At 35.4% G+C, this 21,413-nt stretch overlaps 1 protein-coding gene across 10 annotated transcripts in view; it reads left to right on the forward strand.

Annotated features, from left to right (window-relative positions):
* Window positions 1-21,170, forward strand: part of FERRY3 (FERRY endosomal RAB5 effector complex subunit 3) — a 23,992-nt gene extending 2,822 nt beyond the window's left edge. For 6 of the 10 annotated variants that reach the window (XM_080570816.1, XM_080570813.1, XM_080570814.1 and 3 more), the window contains 11 exons: window positions 212-393; window positions 3,356-3,455; window positions 3,550-3,671; window positions 5,895-6,001; window positions 6,632-6,829; window positions 10,340-10,468; window positions 11,590-11,658; window positions 13,214-13,416; window positions 18,538-18,595; window positions 19,818-19,885; window positions 20,920-21,170. In XM_080570816.1, the coding sequence (XP_080426942.1) occupies window positions 212-393; window positions 3,356-3,455; window positions 3,550-3,671; window positions 5,895-6,001; window positions 6,632-6,829; window positions 10,340-10,468; window positions 11,590-11,658; window positions 13,214-13,416; window positions 18,538-18,595; window positions 19,818-19,885; window positions 20,920-21,012 (1,329 nt within the window). In that variant the 3' untranslated portion in view covers window positions 21,013-21,170. Of the gene's footprint in view, window positions 1-211; window positions 394-3,355; window positions 3,456-3,549; window positions 3,672-5,894; window positions 6,002-6,631; window positions 6,830-10,339; window positions 10,469-11,589; window positions 11,659-13,213; window positions 13,417-14,249; window positions 14,341-18,537; window positions 18,596-19,817; window positions 19,886-20,919 lie in introns of all 10 variants that reach the window. The other 4 variants (XM_080570820.1, XM_080570815.1, XM_080570821.1 and 1 more) reach the window with 2 other exon arrangements.
* The last annotated feature ends 243 nt before the right edge of the window (window positions 21,171-21,413 follow it).

Consider the following 21,413-nt stretch of genomic DNA (forward strand, 5'->3'; position numbering starts at 1 on the left):
TGCTGCTAGTTGCTTTGAAATAGAATATGGGAAGAGAGAAAATGATAAAAGCTAAAGTAGAATACAGAGAGCTCAAATTAAGGAGATAATTCATGTATGTTGAAGGACGTGCATCAGTGTGAATGCCCAGTTGGTTTTGCCTCCCCATTATGAGGGATCATTATTTTATATTATATGGTGACTTTAAAGACATCTCTCTTATAATTTTTAGACAACATTAGAGTATGCAAAACCTGAAGAAACCAGCTGGGATGAAGATTTTGCAGATGTTTATCATGATCTGATACATTCTCCAGCTTCTGAAACACTGTTAAACCTGGAACACAATTATTTTGTTAGCATCTCAGAATTAATAAGTGAAAGAGATGTGGAATTGAAAAAGCTACGGGAAAGGTATTCTGCATTCTTTTCTTCAGTTGTCTTACAAAATACAGGTGCATACTAATGGGTGTATACAACTTATATGATAATGCGTGTCAATTTGTATTTGTCAATGTAAGCCCTATTTTAGTTTTGTGTTTCCCTCTTTAAACTTAGTCACGTAATGCTTAGTTTATATTGTTGGGGTCAGCTATCTTACACTCTCCTCAGTCACTGAAAATTATAAAAGCAAAGGTCATCTGATTAATACAAGGTTTGTGCTTTTTTTTTTTTTAATTTCCATTCAAATTCCATTTTAATTTCCATTGCTGTTTTATTTCCATTCCTATTGATGTTTTAAGTGCTTAGGTTATCTAGATAGTGAAGTTTAAGTATGTATCGTGTTTTGCCTTTATTGTAATATAATTCAAATAGGAAATCGGAAGTTCCACAAGATGAGAAGATGAGGAAAAGATTTGAACAAACTTTAATTCAGAAACTCTAAAAGGAAGAATTTTGTAAAAGTCTCTGTGGTCTCCCCAGTAAGCTTGAAAAGCTGCAGGTGGCTGCTTTGTCCACGAGGAGGAGCACATGCATTGTGTGTTTTAATTCCCGCCCCCCCCCCCCCCCCGTGAACTAAATAGGTTCAAAAAAATGAATGGACGCAACTATATAGTATAGGTACTAGAAACGAATCCTGGCAATGCTTGTGAGATGCCAAAATATCCTTAGTAGGTGTGTTTTATAAGGGGTAGTGCTCTTTGTTTTTAAGCTCACGTTATATACCTGTTTTTGTAGGTTTTCTAGTGTACTTCCAGAATGATTCTTACATATTTATTTGCGTAGTTTCTTTCTAATATTTCTGAATCTTATATATCTCTAATTTGGGGATGAAAGTTGCAGTAATGTAAGCATAATGGTTTTTGCTGCTTACTGACTCTTCTCAACTACGTATATAGAAAAAAGAGCACTTAGTATTAAGAGCAGTAATCTTGTACAGCTCTAGTATGACAGAGTTGTGTATTGACTTCAGTGGAATTTATTATATCTACTTGCTGTAATTGTGAAAGTTTGTATTTTGATGACAGCTGAGACTATCCCACTTGAGTGAAGATAATGTTCTGTTTACACGGGAGCTGATTTGGAATCCCTGACCCTCAGATTTGTTTAGTGGATATTCATTACTAAGTCTTTGTTATAGTAAATCGATTCATTGCTAAGGATGGGGTGAATATTAAAAGACAAATGAAGCCAGGGATACTGAAGAAGACAAAGGAGGGACGAGATATTTGGATGAATTGATGATAGCAGGACAGCCTAGCAATTACAGCTCCCCTTTTTGAATGTAGCTTGAGTTGGAAACTCATCTGGCTGTTAAAAATAAGTGAGTTTAGCCTACTTCGTGGTGGTTACCATGTCTGCATCATTTGTGCTTGGTGGCAAAATTAAGCAAGGGATCAAGTAAGTCCATTTCAAAATAACAGTTGTCTCTGGGTTATGGTATCTAGCCTGGGCAAGAGTTAAAAACTTTTATTGGTCTTCTTGTTTTTAACAGGCTTTAGTATCTAGAAATTTTACTTGATACATCTTATGGACTCTAAAATTCATTCTTAATCAAAAGGAAAAAAAACAGGACTTGCTTTTTAAAAATAATAGCTATTTTAAATTGAAAATATGTATGTTCTTACCATAAAAGTTGAAAGATCTAGTTTGTAATTGCTTTCAGTAAAAGGAAAATATTCTTCAGGTTCTGAGACTGAAAACTTACTGTTTTTTTTACTTTGTCCAGTGACTTTTCCATTATTTTTGGATCAAATTGTTAACTCAAAGGAGTAAAATAAAGACCTCCTCTCTAACATTGGCAGCATTAAGTGTCTGACTAAATAGCTGCTGTAAAATGCAGTTCATCCATTGCACTGTCATATACTCCCTATCGGACTCTTCAGAATGCTCCACTTGTAAGGTCTTCTAGATCCCTCCCCCAATCCATCCTGCATAAAGGGATGCTTCTGTTTAGAAGAGCCGTTGATTTTTCTGTGTCCTGGTAGAAAAATAAACAAAAAACACAGTAATTGAATTTCAGCAAGGACAGTTCAGACCACATATTAGTTAAAACTCTTCTAGTAATAAGGATAGTGAAGTGATCCAGATATTTGAGTATCTAGAGAAACTGTCTTATCATCTTGTGAACGTTTCTGCAGGAAGACTTGAAATGTATGGATTCTGATTCCAAAAAAAAGCAGAAGGATAAAGTACTGCATGACATATCTTTCAGCTGTTTGCTGAATTTTCTGTAGAACCATGGAATGGTTTGGATCGGAAGGGACCTTAAAGATCATCTAGTTCCAACCTCCCTGCTATGGGCAGGGACAACTTCCAGTAGACAGGTTGCTCAAAGCCCAATCCAACCTGGCCTTGACCCCTTCCAGGGATGGGGCATCCACAATCTCTCTGGGCAACCTGTTCCAGTGCCTCGCCACCTTCATAGTAAAGAGTTTCATCCTAATAAACATAAATCTAAATCTACCCTCTTTTAGTTTAGAACCATTACTTCTTGTCTTACCAGTGCACTTCTTGATAAAGAGTCCCTCCCCAGCTTTCCTGTAGGCCCCCGTAAAGTACTGGAAGGCCTCTGTAGTATCTCCCTGGAGCCTCCTCTTCTCTGGACTGAACAACCCCAACACCCTCAGTCTGTCTTCATAAGGGAGGTGTTCTAGCCCTCTGATTATCTTTGTGGCCCTCCTCTGGACTCTCTCCAACAGGTCCATATCTTTCTTGTGGTGGAAGTCCCAGAGCTAAGCACAGTACTCCAGGTGGGGTCTCATGACAGCAGAGTAGAAGGGGAGAATCACCTCCCTCAGCCTGCTGGCCATGCTTCTTTTGATGCAGCCCAGGGTACTGTTGGCTTTCTGGGTTGCAAGCGCACATTGACGGCACATCCTCTGCCAGTTTATTGAAAGTGTTATTTGTAAATCTGCATTTGCTTTCCTTTCAGACAAGGAGCAGAGATGGATAAGGTGATGCAGGAGCTAGGGAAATCTCTAACGGACCAAGATGTAAATTCATTAGCGGCTCAGCATTTTGAATCTCAGCAGGTAATCTAAATTCGTTGAACTAGAACACATCATGCAAATAATTGTCTTAAAAAGAGAACCCAAAACACTCAAATTATGTCTGTCTTCTTGTTAGGATTTGGAGAACAAATGGACCAATGAATTAAAACAGTCCAGTGCTATCCAGAAGCAGGAATATCAGGAATGGGTGATAAAACTTCATCAGGACCTTAAGAATCCCAACAACAGCTCAATCAGGTATTTAATTCCATGGTGACGTTTACTGCTGTCTCTATTAATTCAAAATACATGGTTTTATATACTCTTTTCTTTCAAAATAGCCACTTAAACAACATAGTCCAAGAGAATCAAAGGCAAATAAACTATCATAATTAAATATCTATATTTTTAGACCTTTCTTCTTTGCATAATGTTCTACAACCTTTCTGTACAAAGAAATGTTCTCATACACTAAATTACAGCCTGAGCTGTATGGAGCTTCCTCCTGTTTTGCCTTATTTACATTGTCTTTTTTTAAAATGCTTTTTCATAATGCTTTCTGTTATCACATAATTATATTACACAGAATAATTAAAGTTTAGTAAGTGGTAGCAGTGTCACAAATTTTGAATTACAAGCCTCTTTTTTAATGTTTTATGTAGACATCACTGTACAGCTAAAATATTTGGAGTCTTTCAGTCTGACCACTTATAGTGAGAGTTGTTTTCTTATTGAGGATATAGTAGGGAAATTGAAATTTGTAACTTGAGGAGATCCCTATGCTGTATCATTAGTGTCTACCACCTTCGTTACTATTTGGAAAATGAAGAGAGTAAAACCTGATGCTTTTTCATGTCTCATTAGTAGAAGAGCCTGAATAGATTGTTTAGATGGATGCAGAAAGGATTTATGGGGAAAATGACGCCTTTGCATAAAATGGGTGTGAGTGATAAGATGAAAATGGCATGGAACATAAAGTGTGAAATACTTCATCACTTCCTCTTAAGTGTTCACTTTTGGGATAAGAAAGCAGATTGTATGGAACATGAGGGAAGAGAGAGGAGGGGAAATATGTTAGAAGATAATATACATGTAGATTCCTCGCTACTTTCCTCACGATTGTGTCTGAATTTCTGTGTTTTGGAAGTCTTTTGCAGTTTTCAGGTTAGTCCCAGAATATGTTCCTAGGACTGCATAGCTTCTGAGCAAGCTAACCTCTTTCTAAATCAGTGACCCGGTAAAAACTTCACTGCAATAGTGACAGTCTGCTCAAATTCTAAGCCCAGTCCTGAAATATCTTTCCACAAAGTTTTCATGTTGGTATATTCTCATGAGTCTTTAAAGACAGTAAAATTACAGAGGCCATTCCTGCTCATCACTGTGAATCTCTTCTACTGTAAAATGAGGCCAAGGTGGAGTTACGTAGAACTGAAAACCAGAAGAAATAGCTAGAGGTCCAGCGGCAAGTACCTCTGAGAAAGACAGTGGATGCTTGGACTTTATAGTTTTGGATGCTCAGTATTGCAGATCTCCATTCATCTTAATAGATGTGAAGTGATAGCATTTTTATAGAAAGTGTGGTCTCTCTGAGTTCTGAAAACTATAAGTCCTAATGCATTTGAAAGTAGTACACAGAAAGTCTATGATAAGGCAACTAGAAGCTTGAAGATAGGCAGATAATTGCTTGTGTGTGTGTGTATCTTTTTGTATCTTCGTGTATATATCTTTATATATGTTAACATGTATCTTTTCTGTGTGTATATATTAGCAGTGTATCTCAGTTTTATCTCATAACTAGGCATTTGCATTTAGTGAAATTTCTTGCAAGTTTATAAAACAATCTTTTATGAAACACCTTTGAAAATTAGACACTTTAAAAACAATGAGAACCTTTTCAGTAATGCAGAAGCAAATTGAAGAGGTGTTCATGTTCTTTCATAAAGCAGAAACAGTACTTATTGTGTGACTTATTAGCAAACAGGTGACTTTTTGAAGAAAAAACAAAATGGTCTTCTACAATATTTCTTGCTAGTTTGAACAGTGTGGCAAACTTGACTTGACTGTTTGTTTTTTTAACCTCCCATTTTGTGTGTGGGGAGGCAGGTAGAAAGAATATCATATCCAGGACCTTCATAAATAAAGTTTTGTGTGTTCTAAATAGACTGATTTTTTTTTTTCCCTTTTATTTATATGTTCATTTCATTATAACTAGGTATTGTGGTTCTTCTTGCTCAATCTCAAAATGCTTTACAAAGAAGCCTGGTGATGTAAATCTGATAGTGAAGTTTACTCTTCCTGCTGGGATACAGATGAATTGTTACCAGAAAGGCAAAACTTCAGATGAGTAGAGCTCATTCAAATAGGTTTAGTTTCTTGGCTTCCACAGACTAGCTGAGAAAATTCTGGATAGAGTTTGCAGTACGTTGTTCATTGTCAGCAAAAGCTAGTATAAACTTTTCAGTAGGTTTCTCATTATTTTAGTGATGAAATTAAGGTTCAGCCCAGTCAATTGAGAGAATCTGTGGAAGGAAATGGAAGAATTTATGAAGAGCAAAGACTTTTAGAAGAAAGCTTTACTATTCACTTGGGTAAGTAAAATAAACTGACAGTAAATCCAAAGATAATAACAGATGCTAATAAGTTCTGTATCTAACCATGTTTTATTTACAGTATTTAACTATTAACGTATTTATTATATACAGTTTGGGAGAGAAGTACAGTACAGCATAAACTGTATCAAACAGTGTCTACCTACCTGGAAAATACTTGATGGAAAACATTTTAAAAGCAAATTTTTATCCACTTTAGCAAGGTGACTAGTATAGAAAAACATGTTAACATCAATACACATAGCGATTAATAAATTAAAATGTGGGTGTTGTATTCAGTTCCCAAGAAAAGTTAACTGAAGAATAGATGCTTGATTTTTTTTTTCTTTTAGTATTGTTTATGTAGTAGAGATTTCTTATGCTGTCTGTTTTGACTGCACTCAAGTAGTCCTTATTTTGTAATTTGCTGATATGCATATAAACTGCATATATGGTTAAGAACTTACTTTGTGCAAGTATTATTGATTATACTTTCCTTATGTCTTTTTCACAAAACTTAGGGGAACTTTTTGGTCATTTTAATGATAATTGTGAGTTTCATCTTTTGCTGTTTGTATTAAATACCATTGTATTTAATGATACTGTTTGTATCATTTATATTTGGTACAGGAGCTCAGTTGAAGACCATGCATAACTTGAGATTATTGAGAGCTGATATGCTGGATTTCTGTAAACATAAGCGTAATCATCGAAGTGGAGTAAAGCTTCACAGGCTTCAAACTGCAATGTCTCTCTACTCAACTTCCCTCTGTGGCTTGGTTTTACTGGTAGATAACCGTATCAGTTCATACAGTGGCATCAAAAGAGGTGAGTCCCCTGATGGAGTATATCATGTCAGTGAAAGCCAGTGTCACTCTTAGAGACTTGCTGTCTTCTCTCACAAAAAGTATTGCCAGTAAAATTAAAACTTACTAGAGACCCTAATGTTTTGCATGTGATATTACAAAAGGGTAGGAAAAGCAAAAAGAGATGGATAAGAATGGGGAACAGAGCTGTGCTAAGTAGCTTGAACTGTGATATGCTGTTAACTTTTGTATCTCTGTACTAGGTTTTGCATTTGAGTAAAGAAGTTGTTAGAGTGGACGCTTTAATGTTAATTGGCCTGCCTTACACTGGCTGATAATCAGTAGGGCCTTCTAACTCTCTAATGTTAATTTGCCATACAATGAAATACTCAAAACGAAGTTTTAAAATTGATAAGCATGTACCATATTTATACATTTACTTTAAATATCTGCATCACCATAACTTCCATTAACAGGGAACAATGGGAGTATAATAGGAGTATTAATCGCCTACTCTTGGAAAGCTTGATCAATAGCCATTTTAAGTGCACATCTTTTGATTAACTGGTCTCTGTGATGGTGTTTGAACGCTAACCAATGACACGTGTGTTTGTTCCTGTTCGAATTTTGGCCACCCAGGCTCTCTGTGAACAACTTTGTAGACTTTTCCATCTTCCTCTTGAAATTTAATACCTAAATATTTACATATGAAATGTCTTTTTGACTAGAGCCAGTATTAGTTGTCATCATTCTAGTATGCATTTTTTTGGAAAGGGGAGGAAAAAGTAGGCTTTGGTGCGCTCTGAAAATAGTGTGGAATCACGCTTTTGTAGTAAGGAGAGGGAAGTGTACCCATTAAAATTCCAGTTGCGTTTGTTCTGTATATGGTTTCCAAGTTTAATTCTCACAGTATTATTTCACTTTTGCACTCATTTTCCATTGCTTTTTTTTTTTATTACTGCTTAAATATTTAAATTAACATAGTGAAAATTTGTGCATGAGTCTTAGATGATCACGAGAAAACAGACATTTAGATAATACCACTAAATGCAAAATTTGATACTGCAGCCTCAGCAAAGGGGAAAGTAGAGGGGGAAGTAAGGGACTATATGACAATCTATAAAATATAATCCTTAGTAAATTTTGATTCCTCTTAGTTCCAAACAGACTTTGGCAAACTTAAATATGAGCACTCCCCACAGCTGTCTGCGTCTCCATTCTTTTTTAAAATATTGCATTTTAAAATGTCTCTGCTCCTCTAATTGAATCAAATATGCTACTTTAAACCACCAATGAACATCTGGTTGTGCTAAGACCCCAAACTACTAGAGGCAGCAACAGAGGTTTGGGTACATTTCTTTATATCTACTGTCTGGTGAGAGTGATACCTTCTGGCAAAGGTCAGTACTAAATACCTTTGAGAAGAAAATTTGCTTTAAAATTGTTAAATCTGTTTGTTGCAAGAGCACTACCCAGAAACCATTCTCCGTACTAAAAGGCCTGTTAAGAAATAAATGTGCTAGGGGGTTCAAAGGTTTATAACATTTGCAAAAAATGTTGTAATAGAAGACATTTAAATAATACATTTATGTTTTTGTTTAAATAGGGAGGTAATGCCATGTGTAGTCTAAATTTCTGGGTTACAAAAGTGTAGCAAATTTTCTGCTTCTGTCTTAAAATGGAAAAACACAAACCTAATAGCCTTTGTTTTGTGATGGACTAGAATCATTCTCTAGTGTCTGTGAGATTAGCAAAGGTTGGTATAGATGAGCTTCATGTGAGTATGCTGTTTATTCAAGTATTTTGCATTGTTTTGAGCAACACCAATCACTCAGCAAACACTAAATGGAGAGCGGGTGCAGTCCTACAAAGTCTTGCAACTTACTTGTTTGACCTAATTTGTTTAGATCCATCTTGAGGACCCTAGTGAATGTGCTTCTTGTTTAGTATATTTTGCTAGCTCAGTTGTCTTACAAACAGTTTGATGTTGCGTCTTTGGTGAATCTGTTATCCAAAGATGGTTCAGTTTGCCTCAAAGTTCAGGATATACGTGAGGTATTTGCAAGACTGAAAACCATGACTGCAATGTTTTCTGGGTAGACGGTATCTCTTACGATATCTAAACAATGACTAGTAAAATATACCTTTGAAATTGGACTTGGACCCATCTCTGGAAAACAGCTTTCAACAGGAAGTTGAACTTTTTATGATCTTTCAATGTCCCGATTTAATTCAGACTCCTTTTTGTAAGCTAGAGGAATAGTCTTCTCATGTATTTTGTATTTATGCATCACCTAGCATGAGCCTCTTACATTAGGACTTTGTAGGGCTACTATGACTTAGATTTTAAGTAGGTATAGCACACTCAAATGGTAAACTAAAACTAACTTTAGTTTTGATTTAATAAGAGACTTTTCCTTTGTTTGTTTCAAATAAAATGTTTCCTGGCCTTAGTTTATCTTAATAAACACAGAAAACACAATCTTTTAGAATATGAGCTGCTTCTTCCCTTGATTTTGGACACCAGAACTTAATAAAGCATTTTGAAAATAGATTTTATGATAGAGAGGATGTAAAAAGATAAAAGATATTAAGGTTTTCTTTATATCCTGCCTATTCCTGTCATAGCCTATTCACAGGATTGCATGGTGATCCTCAGATAATCAAAGTACATTAAGTGCTTTGGGATCTAATCTGAGTAGGTTCCTCAAAAGTAAGTCACAATTGGTTAGTATAGTTCATCTTCTTGATAATAGCTTGTTTTGACAGCCATTGACTTGCTATGAGAAAAGGCTGGACATCAGGATACTGAGCTTAGAATACCCATCACAGGAGCAGTATGTTATGATCCTAATTATTAATTTAATTTTTCCAAGTCTGACATTACTTATCAGGAAAAGAAACTTACAGCTCTTTTCAGCCGATGGCACTTTTCTTTAACTTTCAGATCTCTGTATTGAGAACTAAGAGGAAAGAACTGTAATGCCAACTTTCCAGATATGCTGTTTATGAATTTAATAGCTCTTGTTTTGCAAAACAAACTGGGGTGCCATAGCTGCTATCGGAAATATCTACTATATATGTTTCAATAAAGCATCACAGATTGAAGGACCCTTATTAATAAGGCATCAACACTTTAAAGGATGGTAACATTAATGCATGTATGTTTTATCTGCTTTGGAAGATGGGGTGGACCCCATGATCTCTTGAGGTCTCTTCCACCACCTAGAATTCTGTGATTCTTGCTGTTATCTTCAGGTTTATTTTTTGTATGGATGATTTTGTCTGAAGAATAACAACACTGTTTCAAGCTGTTTTTTTTTTCCAAAGAATTCATTTATTTAAAAAAAACACTTTGTTTCTGCTGTAATACTTTTTTTAGGACTTAAAGTGAAATGCAGCAGGGCTTTTTTTGTTTGTTTTGTTTTTGTTTTGCTGTTGTATCTGTCTTTGCTTGAACTGTATAACAGCATTATGTAATGTTACTAGCACATCCTTATGACGTGGATTTAAATCTTTATTTTTTTCCTAGATTTTGCAACTGTTTGCCAAGAATGCACGGATTTTCATTTTCCTGGAATTCAAGAACAACTTGAAATTGTCCAGAAGGTTGTACTTAAGGCCAGAGCACAGCGTAGCAGTAAGTCGAAAAGACATCATGGTCAGTGACAACCAAAATTACTTTCCTTGAAATAGCATAGTGGTCAGTAGAATGTTTATGGTTATGGGCAACTTGATTTCCCTCTTCTTCATATCTACAAATCTATAAAATGTGATGTTCTGGTTTGTCAGTTAACTCAGAGAGGTCTGCATGAAATCTTGTGTTCACAGACAGCATGTCCACATGATGTCTTTGATTTTATAATTGACATACCTTTAGAGGAAAAAAAAAAGTCCTTAAGTTCTGATCACACTTGAGCAGCATGGGAAATATGTAGGGCAATTATACTTTCCTCTGCAGCTTAAACTGCTGGAGACAACATAGACTTATCTGACTTGACTTTCATTTTTCTATATAAATACAAAGCTTTAAAAATTGCAGATGTGTTACGACTTATTCCCCTCCATATAAATGAGTACTAAAAATGGAGTAATAAATTGACTAAATGTGTATACTCTTTAGTACTGACCAAATCCTTGTGAATGGTTTACTTTGCAGTTATTTTTACAAATGGCATAGAAATTTTCTGACCACATGGTGTCAAGGCAGTACTTGTACATCATGAAGCTTTGTTTTTCTTGCAGAGAACTACTTGTGTGGTTTAAATACGTCAGTAACATGAATAGATTCATAAGAGTACATAGCGAAACAAGTTTTCTTAGGAATCTGCATATTGCTGTAGTCTTAAGGAGAATACTGAAAGCTGTTTTTATATTGGTGATTTATGTAAATTTCTGTTAAAATTTTCCTTGCAATACTAGGAACAAACTTGTTTTAAATATATGCATTATTAAAAAAGCAATAGCAAGGTACTGTGTAGCTGTGAGGGTAATTCAGAAACTTTAGCATTCCGTTTGAGAACATTGTGTTTCCATTTGTCTGAATAAAGAGGTATCATAGGATGATTAAAAAAGAAAGCATATAATTTGATAAGTTCATTTATAATTTGATAATCAGTTCAGCATTTATTGAAGTTGGCAGAAGTAATTCTTGTCCAACCCCCAAATTTTTCTAACTTTATGGTGAAAATTCAAGCTAGATATCATCTCAGTACATTTTATATGACAAAGCATGATTAATACATGTTATGTTTAATATCTGTGGTATTTGTTTATATACAGGAAATAAAGAAAGTGGAACTGAAGATAAATCCAAGAATATTGAACGAAACCAGTCAAATATTTTACCAGGTGAGTTCCATTGAAGAGGTTTGCCCCCTCTTCTTAGAACAAATTTTGTTTTATAGATGCACATTTTTAGCTCTAAATTCAGAACATAAATTATAAACTAAACCTAAGTTGACCTCAATCAGAGGAGAAGGATGTTCCTGTGGCTAAGGCAGAGAACTGGGTGTCAGGACATCTGGTTTCTATTCCCAGCTTTGCCAACGCATCATATGACTTTGGGGCAAATCACTTCTCTATGCCTAAAATTTCTCTTCAGAATTTGAGGGGAGATAAAAAGATCTCTGAGGATCCTGGGAAAAAAAATAAAACATAAATAATAGCAAATAACTTCGTGAAAATAACTATATATGTCACTGTTCTGATCTAGTAAAGCATTTTAGAATGTATTTTAACTTTGAGAATGTAAGAACGCATTCCTCTAAAAGAGGGAATATCCTTAGTATGTACTGTGATTTTTAGTAAGGAAAGCTGCTGTGGAGTTTGAAGATGAATGCACAGTTGGAGGCACAGGGGAAGGAGATAAATCCATACAACCCACGGGTAATAGGAGAGCTTCTTAAAATTGCTTTCATGGTTGTCTTAGATCTTGGTCATGTAAGTGAATTATAAATCCACTTGGATCCTTAATAGATAAATCCCAGTAAAATCTTTCTGCAGTGGCACGTGTATCATTACTATTAGATGGACGTTGCTGGGGATTACCTTAGCCATCGTCAGGAAGGAGTACGTACCCATTCTTCAGATATTCCAGTGCAAAGGCAGTATCTTAACTGGAATTGCCAGTGAAAATAGGTTTGAAGGAAGATGCTTATCTATTGACTGGAACAGTAGTGGTATTGTATACCTGCTTTTCTGTTGACTCCAGTATAGATGTTTTGCTCTCCAGCAGAAAGATAAGATGGAGAGACCTGCATTTCACTGCCCATTTGCTGCTTCTTTATCTTTGATAAATGAAAACTAAGCCTAAAAATCTCTCTGACAAGACATCTTCTTGAAAGCAGCTTTGTAACTCATCTTCCCATTGCTCTGAATTGTTTTAAATTCTAAAGGTCATTTATACCTTTGTCTTCTAGAACGTATCTGTTATTGTATAACCCACTATCCTTTTCCACAGACTTTTCGCATCCTTTATTTTAATGCATCCATTTTTGGTGTTTCCGCCTCCCACATCTGTCTGCAATTCAGTGCTTACATTATATATTTTGAGTATTACACCTCCTCTGTGTTTGTTTTTTTGTTTCATGCTATATATAGATCGTATCCGCTTGTTCTGGCACTGTTACATCTTATTACACCAGGTGTCCCTGATGCTTGTGAAACTCATCAAAGCAGGGAAGTGAGTGTAGGGCGAATGTAAAACAATCATACTCCAAGAGATTTTAGATCAGTTAGTTTCTAACTTTTATGTATCTCCTTATGTACGTGTTCTGATCTGTTGTCTACTTGTATTGCCTTTTGTCTTAACTTACTGACCCTATTCTTACATTGCATAACAATTGTGTTTCAGTGTAGGTCACTACTGTGATACCTTGCCTTTTTGGTTTATGTAATTCTGTAGGGGAATTCTACATAACACGCCATTCAAATCTTTCTGAAATTCATGTTGCGTTTCACCTTTGTGTGGATGATAACGTAAGATCTGGAAACATAACTGCTCGGGATCCTGCGATCATGGGACTCAGAAACATTCTCAAAGTTTGCTGCACACATGACATTACTACCATTAGCATTCCTCTCCTGTTGGTACATGATATGTCAGAAGTAAGTAAATTTCAAGCTTTGTTTTCTTCTTAGCTTCTAAGGTGCAGCGATTTTTAATTTTTTTTTCTCGAAAGGATATGTCTATTTCTTGTTTAAGACAAATGGAGCAATTTATCACAGTCATATGCTCCTGCCACATCATTGTGCTGGCATTGATATCTATATAGTGACCTGAGTTAAGGAACTGAACCAGTTAAAAGCATTTCAGTCAGCTGAACCTCTTCATTTTTATTTCCATCTCTCCTTGATCCAGCTCAGGGCACAGTTACAGAGGTATTAATGAAAGAGGTGATAGGACTACCTATTTAGAAGTTAAAAAGATGTTTTGTGGCAGTAGTTCTTGCTTAGAAACTATAGTTTGTAAGATGCTGATATAATAGTAATAGCAGATCCAAATTTTAATTGCTTCTAGCTAGAAAAAATTAAACCTAACTTTTTATGAGCAGCAGTGCTAGAAAAGCCTGGTTTCTTAGAAAATTTGAATTCTGTACCCCTAAACACCATTCTTTATCACCTCAGCCCTGTGCAGCAGTAACCAAATTTCACCTTTGCTCTGAATGGTCTCCTTCTTCATGCCCTAAGTATTTGCATGTTTAATTTCTGCCCCTGAGCCCCCCACGTACCAGCTGGACAAGAAGCAGCATACTGCTGAGACTCAAGTGATATATGTCACATACTTTGGTGACATAAGTGTGCTTGTTGTGCAGAACTTCTGTATTTTTTTCTTCAATGGGACACTAGTGTGTAGAACTTTTCTCCTATTCAACTGTATTTTTTTCACAGTGCATAGTAAACTTATAATTTAATACCATTTACAATCTTTCCTCTGTCAGATCAGCTTCAAAAGATACTGGCAGGGAAGAAAATGGAAGTGGGGAGAGAACCAGCAGACAGAAAGTACAGCCACTTGCCACACTTCCTTAGGTGACAAATTTACAAACTAAAAGAAATTAGGAGAATAAGATAAAGCTGCTATTAATTATGTCTTTGCATACGTTTACTTGCAATCTGTTATGTTGTTGTTTTTCTTTAAAAAAAATTGTTTTTTCACTTACCAATTTCAAGACTGCCTCTACTTTGAAAGTGCGTGACTCATAGCAAAAAAAAAGCTCATCCTTGGATTGCTTTTAATAGGTGGAATAACTGATTTTTTTTAACATAATTTTATCTGAACACCATGTAGAATTGGATCCCATTTGCAAGATTGGGGTCTATAAAGTTCAAGCAATGTTAAAAATATCCAGTAATTAAGATTCTAAAGAATGTGCCTCAAAATGTGAACTTTTAGTAATAGACTTTATTTCAGAAATATATTTTTGCATCTTTGATATTAACACCTTTTTTTGGATGCAAATGCAAGTAGTCAACTTGCAAGACAGCAACCTGAGTTGTTAATGGGACCCAATTCCTGTGTTTCAGAAATTTGTAGAGCTCTTCTCTTAATCAAGTTGCCAAGTGACTACATTAACCTTTTTTTTTTCCCCTTCGAAATACGTACATACAATGAAAGCTAAAGCTAACATGTTTAAAATACAAATAGAGCACAAGACCAGGTGTTCACCATGCTTTTAAGAAGGTGTCGTTGCTCAAATGTGTGAAACTGAAGAATCATCTACTTGTCTGATGCTGGATTATTAAAAGTCCTGGTAAAATGATTTATCTTTTATATTAAGCTTTTTAAGTATCTGTGGAGTAAGCTGAAAGTGACCTGTATGATAAGCATAGGTTGAGCCAAAACTGAACTGCGTGAATTGCATTAGCAGCATCGCTTATTACAGTGTTTTGCAGCTGGCTGACCTCATTTGAAACACACAAGTCTGTAACTTGTTGTTGAGGGAAGAGCGAATAACAACAGATTTCCGAAGGTTAACCTGAACTTGGTGCCTTCAGCAGCTCCAGTTTTGAATCTGCATTTACCACCTACATAAAAAACATTTTTGTAAAGTGGTTAACCAGGAGCACAGCTGCAGAGATGTTTGCATGCTTCACTGTGGCAAGCATTCATCATGAGTTTGCTTTGTGTATTTCCCAAAGGTTTTCTTTTATGGATGGAAGAGTAGTGTTTATAACCCCACAAAAATGATTGTATCAGTCTCAGTGAAGCCCTTACACTTTGTTATTATTTAGCCTTCATATTAAGCTACTCTTTCTTACCCCCTTCCCCCCCAAGAAAAAATTAAGGGCTTCTGTTTTCCTTAGTTTTTCTTGTGACTTCAACAACAACAATAACAGTTTTGTGGGGTTTTTTTTTCCTGTTCTGATCATTAAGTTCAGTAAAAGAAGGAAACTGTGTTTGATATTTGAGAAAGACAAAAATAGACAAGTTCAAATTTAGGACAACTGAGGTCCTAATGTCTGATCGTTGCACTGAATCTAATATAAACTGAACTGGGGAATGAAATGACTACATGGAATCATTAAAAATGCTGGAGTTGGCACACTTCCTTGGTAGTTTCAACATAAGGGGTGTCGTATGCTGCCATCCATATAGCAACATGGAAGACAACAGACCTCTTGAGGGCTGTCAGGCAGCTGTCTATGTGATGATAAGTTAAGAAAAAAATGTTTGAAAAAAGTTGCTATTAAGGGAGTATAAGGTGTGCAGCAAATATTTGTGAACATCATTTATACATATAGACAAATTATCAAAGAGTGTATTAACCTTCAGTTTTTCTCTTACCGTTTCGTACCATGAAACATGCAATGCTCCATACAGTGTTTAGTGTTTGCATAGGTATACTTTGAATAAACACCTTACTAATTCTTACCTTACTGAAATTAACCATTGAAATTTGGTTTGAAATCTTTGTCCCATAAGAAGTGTATGGACTTAGTGTTTTTATTACCTGGTTATGACACGGTTCTGCAGAGACTTAAGGATGCTCTTCTAGATTTAAAAAAGCAGCAACTCCATGCAGTGAGTCTGTCACAAATTTCAGTGATGAAAAGATTTGCAGCATATCTTTCTAATCAGTGAAGTTGGCCTTTTTTATTTTTATCAGCTAAAGGAATGTTAATCTAACAACAGATCTTTTCACCCTGAAAAGGAATGGTGTGTGCTCTCTGTAGTGAATGAAACCAAAAGTCCCAGACACTTTTTTTACTTGCTAGAATGCTGTTAATGAAAACTTACCATATGTGATGGGGTGTTTGTTTTTTTCCTGCCTCCTGTGCTGTGTTTTGAATTAGCACTTACCTGATTATTCATTTCCACAGCTGTTACTTAATTTACATACAGGGAAGTCCTGACAACATGTCAAGATCATGAGAACTTAAGTTTTTAAAGATGAATTAAAATCAAATCACTACTGCGTCATTCTCTGTTCTTGTGGCTTGCATGCACTGACATTGTAGATTCAACCTGTTATTTCCCTGAGTGACCACAAGATTTGACATCTATGTTTCTCTGAAATAGTCTGAGGAGTAGAGTCATATCCTGCTGTTTGAATCAGTCCTTTTAAGGCTAGTTTCTTTTATTGATTATATAATGTACTCATAAGTTACCCTCAGAGCAACAGGACCTTTCTTTTTAGGTATTTGTTTTTAACCTAGGCCAAAACAGTGATCAAAAGTAGCAATAAACTCCTACATTGCTTATGACAGAATGCAAATGTGGGCAGATAAATTATAAGAAAGACCAGCTATTTCTTCCAGAAAGGTTAGAAAAGAAAAAAAAAATTGTCCAATATTGTTGTTTCTGATTCACATGTTGTATAGTCTAAAAGCAGCATCTATTGATGCAACAATTCACCTCATGAAAAAAATGTTCTGTAAAGTTATTCTAACTTAGGCTGTTTTTATGTTACTATGAGGCTGTTACTATTTCAGGTATGGGAGAATATAGGGAGATGCTCCCACCTAAGAAAAAAATGTAGCTTTTAGTAGTTGTTTAGTGCAGAGACATTCAATATATTGATTCAACATTGTCAGTCAGCATTCTTGGACAACCTTGCTTTTCAAATAATCTTTTTTAATCCTGAAGCTCTTTGAAAATGACAGCTTGCACACTGTTTGACATTGCAAAATAAATGCTGGCTTTACTGAATAGAAAATTATGTAAAGCATACGTTTTTAAATGTACATGGAATGATAAATTTGATTCCATGTGTATATTCCTGTGTTCATACTAGAAAGTGCACTTTTTGATGTTGGAGAGCACATCAGAACCAATAAGTATTATTTTCTTCCTGAGAAGTGTTTACAGTGACAGTCCTTCTGCCTCTAAGTAGGAATGTTCATCTTAATATAATTCATTTTATAGTTTACAGCTGAAGAATGCTTGATGTACTAATGCATTTGAACTGTTACTTAAATTCTTTAGACCAGGGCCTGTTTGTCATATAGTAAGGTAGCTTACACAGGTGGTTTTCATATCCCATCTTGGTGTTTAACTTCAGGTAAGAATTTGCTGTCTGATTATATCTGAAACCCATCCATCAGATGAAGATGGATTTTGTTTGTTTTAGCTCTTAATAAAAATGCACCTTTAGGATATAATTATTTCTACCAATTTCAGTATTAGAGATAATATTTTACTGAAGGTATATGGGTATGCCACTAAGCCTAAACCAGAATCATCAAAAATAGCTGGTAATCATCAGCTACTGCTGTTAAGACGTGGTCAGGAGCCTCTCTTCGGCTAACTGAAGCACAAATCTGATAGTTACAATTGGATATTGTACATTTTTTTGAAGTTCCACAGAGGAATTAAGAAGACCCATTTTCCAGTGACATTAATAGGATTATTATCAACAGTATGGTGGTGTGTGTTTTTTTGTTTTTCAAGATCTCAGCTTAAAAATATATAGGCTGTTCAGACACTAGGCTCTCATACCAATAAGCAGTGGCTGTGCTTGTATGGTCATATATATATATATTATATATATGTATATATGGGTCATGTGTGTTTATGTATATATATACATACACATATACACACACCACCTGTCTAGAGTACTTTAGAAAACTGAATCCCTCATCATGGCCTGTAATGCTGCTTGGATACCTGGAGGGAAAATATGGTTTTATGGTAATAACTTATTATTTTTAATAATTTTCCTCTTGCTCTTGATGGTAGATCCATGGGCATTGGACCTTTTTCATTTATTCATTTATTTTTAGGAAATGACCATTCCATGGTGCTTAAAGAGAGCAGAGCTTGTGTTCAAGTGTGTTAAAGGTATGTTAGTAAATGCTTTGGCTCATTTCCAGTGTTGCCTTTGATGACATCCAGTCTTAGCTCAAGCTATACATTTTCCCCCAAAAAAGTCATTTTAGTAACTTACTACTTGTTAAAACACTTATACTTTCTCTTTAAAATTATTAACTATTGTTGTGGGACTCTTTTAAGCATCAGGAAATAATCTCACACTTAGAATGGAAACAAAATGTTTTGAAAATATCTTCACAACTGTTACAAAGACAGTGAAAGAAAAAGCCCTTACTGCTTCTGAGCAATCTCTGAAGGAGGGCAGGAGCAGGTGGTTCTCTACAGTATACTTTCCAGTGTCTGTTGTATTTTAATTTCCTCAGTGACAATTCCCTATACTTTTTCAAGACTAGTTTATATGCTAATTCACCTTTTTGCTTGAAAGTCATCGTGATTTGACTGTCATTTCCTATATTTCCCATTTGTGTTACTGCTTACTGCATTCTTGTGTCCTGCACTTAAACGCTCGAAACAGTCATTTAGAGTATTTAAAATGCCAGTAGTTATGTTCTTTCTACCACCTACTTAAGGAACCTCTTGCTGTTGTGAACTTTAGTGATTCACAATAAAATATCATCCATGTAACCATTTCCATTATACAAGTATTTTTCCAAGCATCTTTATTTGTCACTAATGTGTTTTGGTGGACCTTGTAGTTCATTGGTTATAGTTAGGAAATGCTAGCATAAAAATGCCAAATGATAAGTTGAGTAATGAGAATTAAGCATTTTGTATGTAAGTAAGTCCAAGTAGTTTCTGTTCCTGCCAGATGGCCAAAACCCTTTTGGCAACTGGATATTGTCTTGCACTCATTCATCTGGATGTGATCACATCAGAGCTAAAGAAAAAAGCTGCTTCTCAATGAAAGCAAGCTATTGAAAAAACTCCTAATAATCATATTTGGAGAAACCTCTCACTTCTGCTGGCTAGTACTCTGCTGTACCATAGACCTGGTTATTTTGCTGTTTAAGGGTATTCCAGTTTTCTCAGTAATTCCTCATTAGATTTTCCAGTTGAATCAGATTTCAGTCAGTTGATCAGCCAAGTCTGATTTAAATGTGACTAACGATATTCCTAGTTAAGGCAGTTAAAATCCTAATTGTATGTGAAAACTTCCTCATTGCTTGATAATAGTGTGATTGAGGGGGAAGTTTACATAGGTAATGAATATAATATGAATGCTGGTTTTTAGGTTTCATGATGGAAATGGCTTCATGGGATGGAGGAATTTCTCGGACTGTACAATTCTTGGTACCGCAGGTAGGTTAAATCAAGTTTGTATCTAAACTGGGAGACTGGGAACAAAAAGTTAAATGTCAACAGATCTAGATTTGATTTCTTTGATGTGCCCTGTTTTTCAGTTTGAGCTTAAACCTAATTGCTGTTGGTTTCATCCCTTGCTTACAAAACAGAAATAAAAGGATTTTATATTTTTGGGTATCCTGTAGTATCTTCTGAGGATGCTGAAAATGCAAACTGGGAAGTTCACCTTTATGAATGGTTAATACATAACCTTAGAAGAAGATACTTTTTTTTCTCTTATTTTCTCTGAGTAGTTGGGACTAACCTTGCATTATATAATGTTTGGTTTTTGTTAGTCATACTGTTGAGCATCTTGGAAAATTGCAGTGCACTGAGTTCAGTCATGCTTCCACAAAATCATTAATTACTCTAGATGTTTTAAGTTAATTGTAATAAAGATTCTGAAATGATTTAATTTGGAGTTCTAACTGATTTACAGAAACAGGAAATTTTGCAAACGTGACCAATACTGAGGTGTTTTTTGTGCTGTTATTTTTTTGGTTTGTTTTTATTCTAAAAAGTGGTGCTAGAAGCTCTGTAAAAAATCAGAATTGTGTTATGAAAGAAATAGCAAATACTTGATGACAAAGTAGTAAACTGCTGAGCTAGGAGGAAGCCAAGAATAAATGAACTGAAGCTGAATCTGATGCTGGAATTCAGACAGCAGAAGTCCTGTAGATAATGAACAGCACTGTAATGATTCTGCTGGGCAGAACTAATCGATTATTAGAACAAGAAATGTACTGGAAACAGATATATCCCGTAAATATACAGACATGATTTTTAGGTCAATCTTTTTCTTTTGATTGAATTAAATAGAATTATCATATACATTTTGAAAACAATTTTCTTGGCCTTCTGAAAAACTGCAACACTCTTTTAAATGTTAAAAAACAAAGTTTAAAGAGATTTAGTTCTTCCAAACTACAGCAAAAAGCCAAAGCTTACTGGTCTATCTCTTTATTTTTTTCTTTTTCCCCTCCTCCCCCCAGACAATTTCTGAGGAAATGTTTTACCAACTGAGTAACATGCTTCCCCAAATCTTCCGAGTATCCTCTACATTGACTCTAACCTCTAAGCACTGAGTTCTGTGCAGCAGTAAGACATATCCTGTTGACAGAGGAAGAGGCTATGGAGATTCTTTATGGAAATGTCTCTTTTCCAAGGCCTGATGACCCTGAGTTGGTATTTGTTGCAATTTCAAGAATAACGTCATCTTAATAAAAGATATATGCTGTTTGCACTTGGATGTTAGCATTTTATTTTTGTCTCTCTCTGTTTCAGCACAGCATTTATGTTGAATTCCTCACCTTTTTCTGAAAGACACGAAATGTAACTAGTCTTATGTAATCCACAGAAATGATTCACATAGTTTGGTAGGAATAAGACTTAACGGTAGAATTAGGATCGGGGGGAGGGAGGGGCTTCAGATTGCTTGGTTTTAAAAACATTTTCTGAATTGGCTTGGTGACATTTAAAGGATGTC

Source organism: Anser brachyrhynchus (assembly GCF_964034855.1).
Source record: "Anser brachyrhynchus genome assembly, chromosome: 1".
NCBI lineage: Eukaryota > Metazoa > Chordata > Aves > Anseriformes > Anatidae > Anser > Anser brachyrhynchus.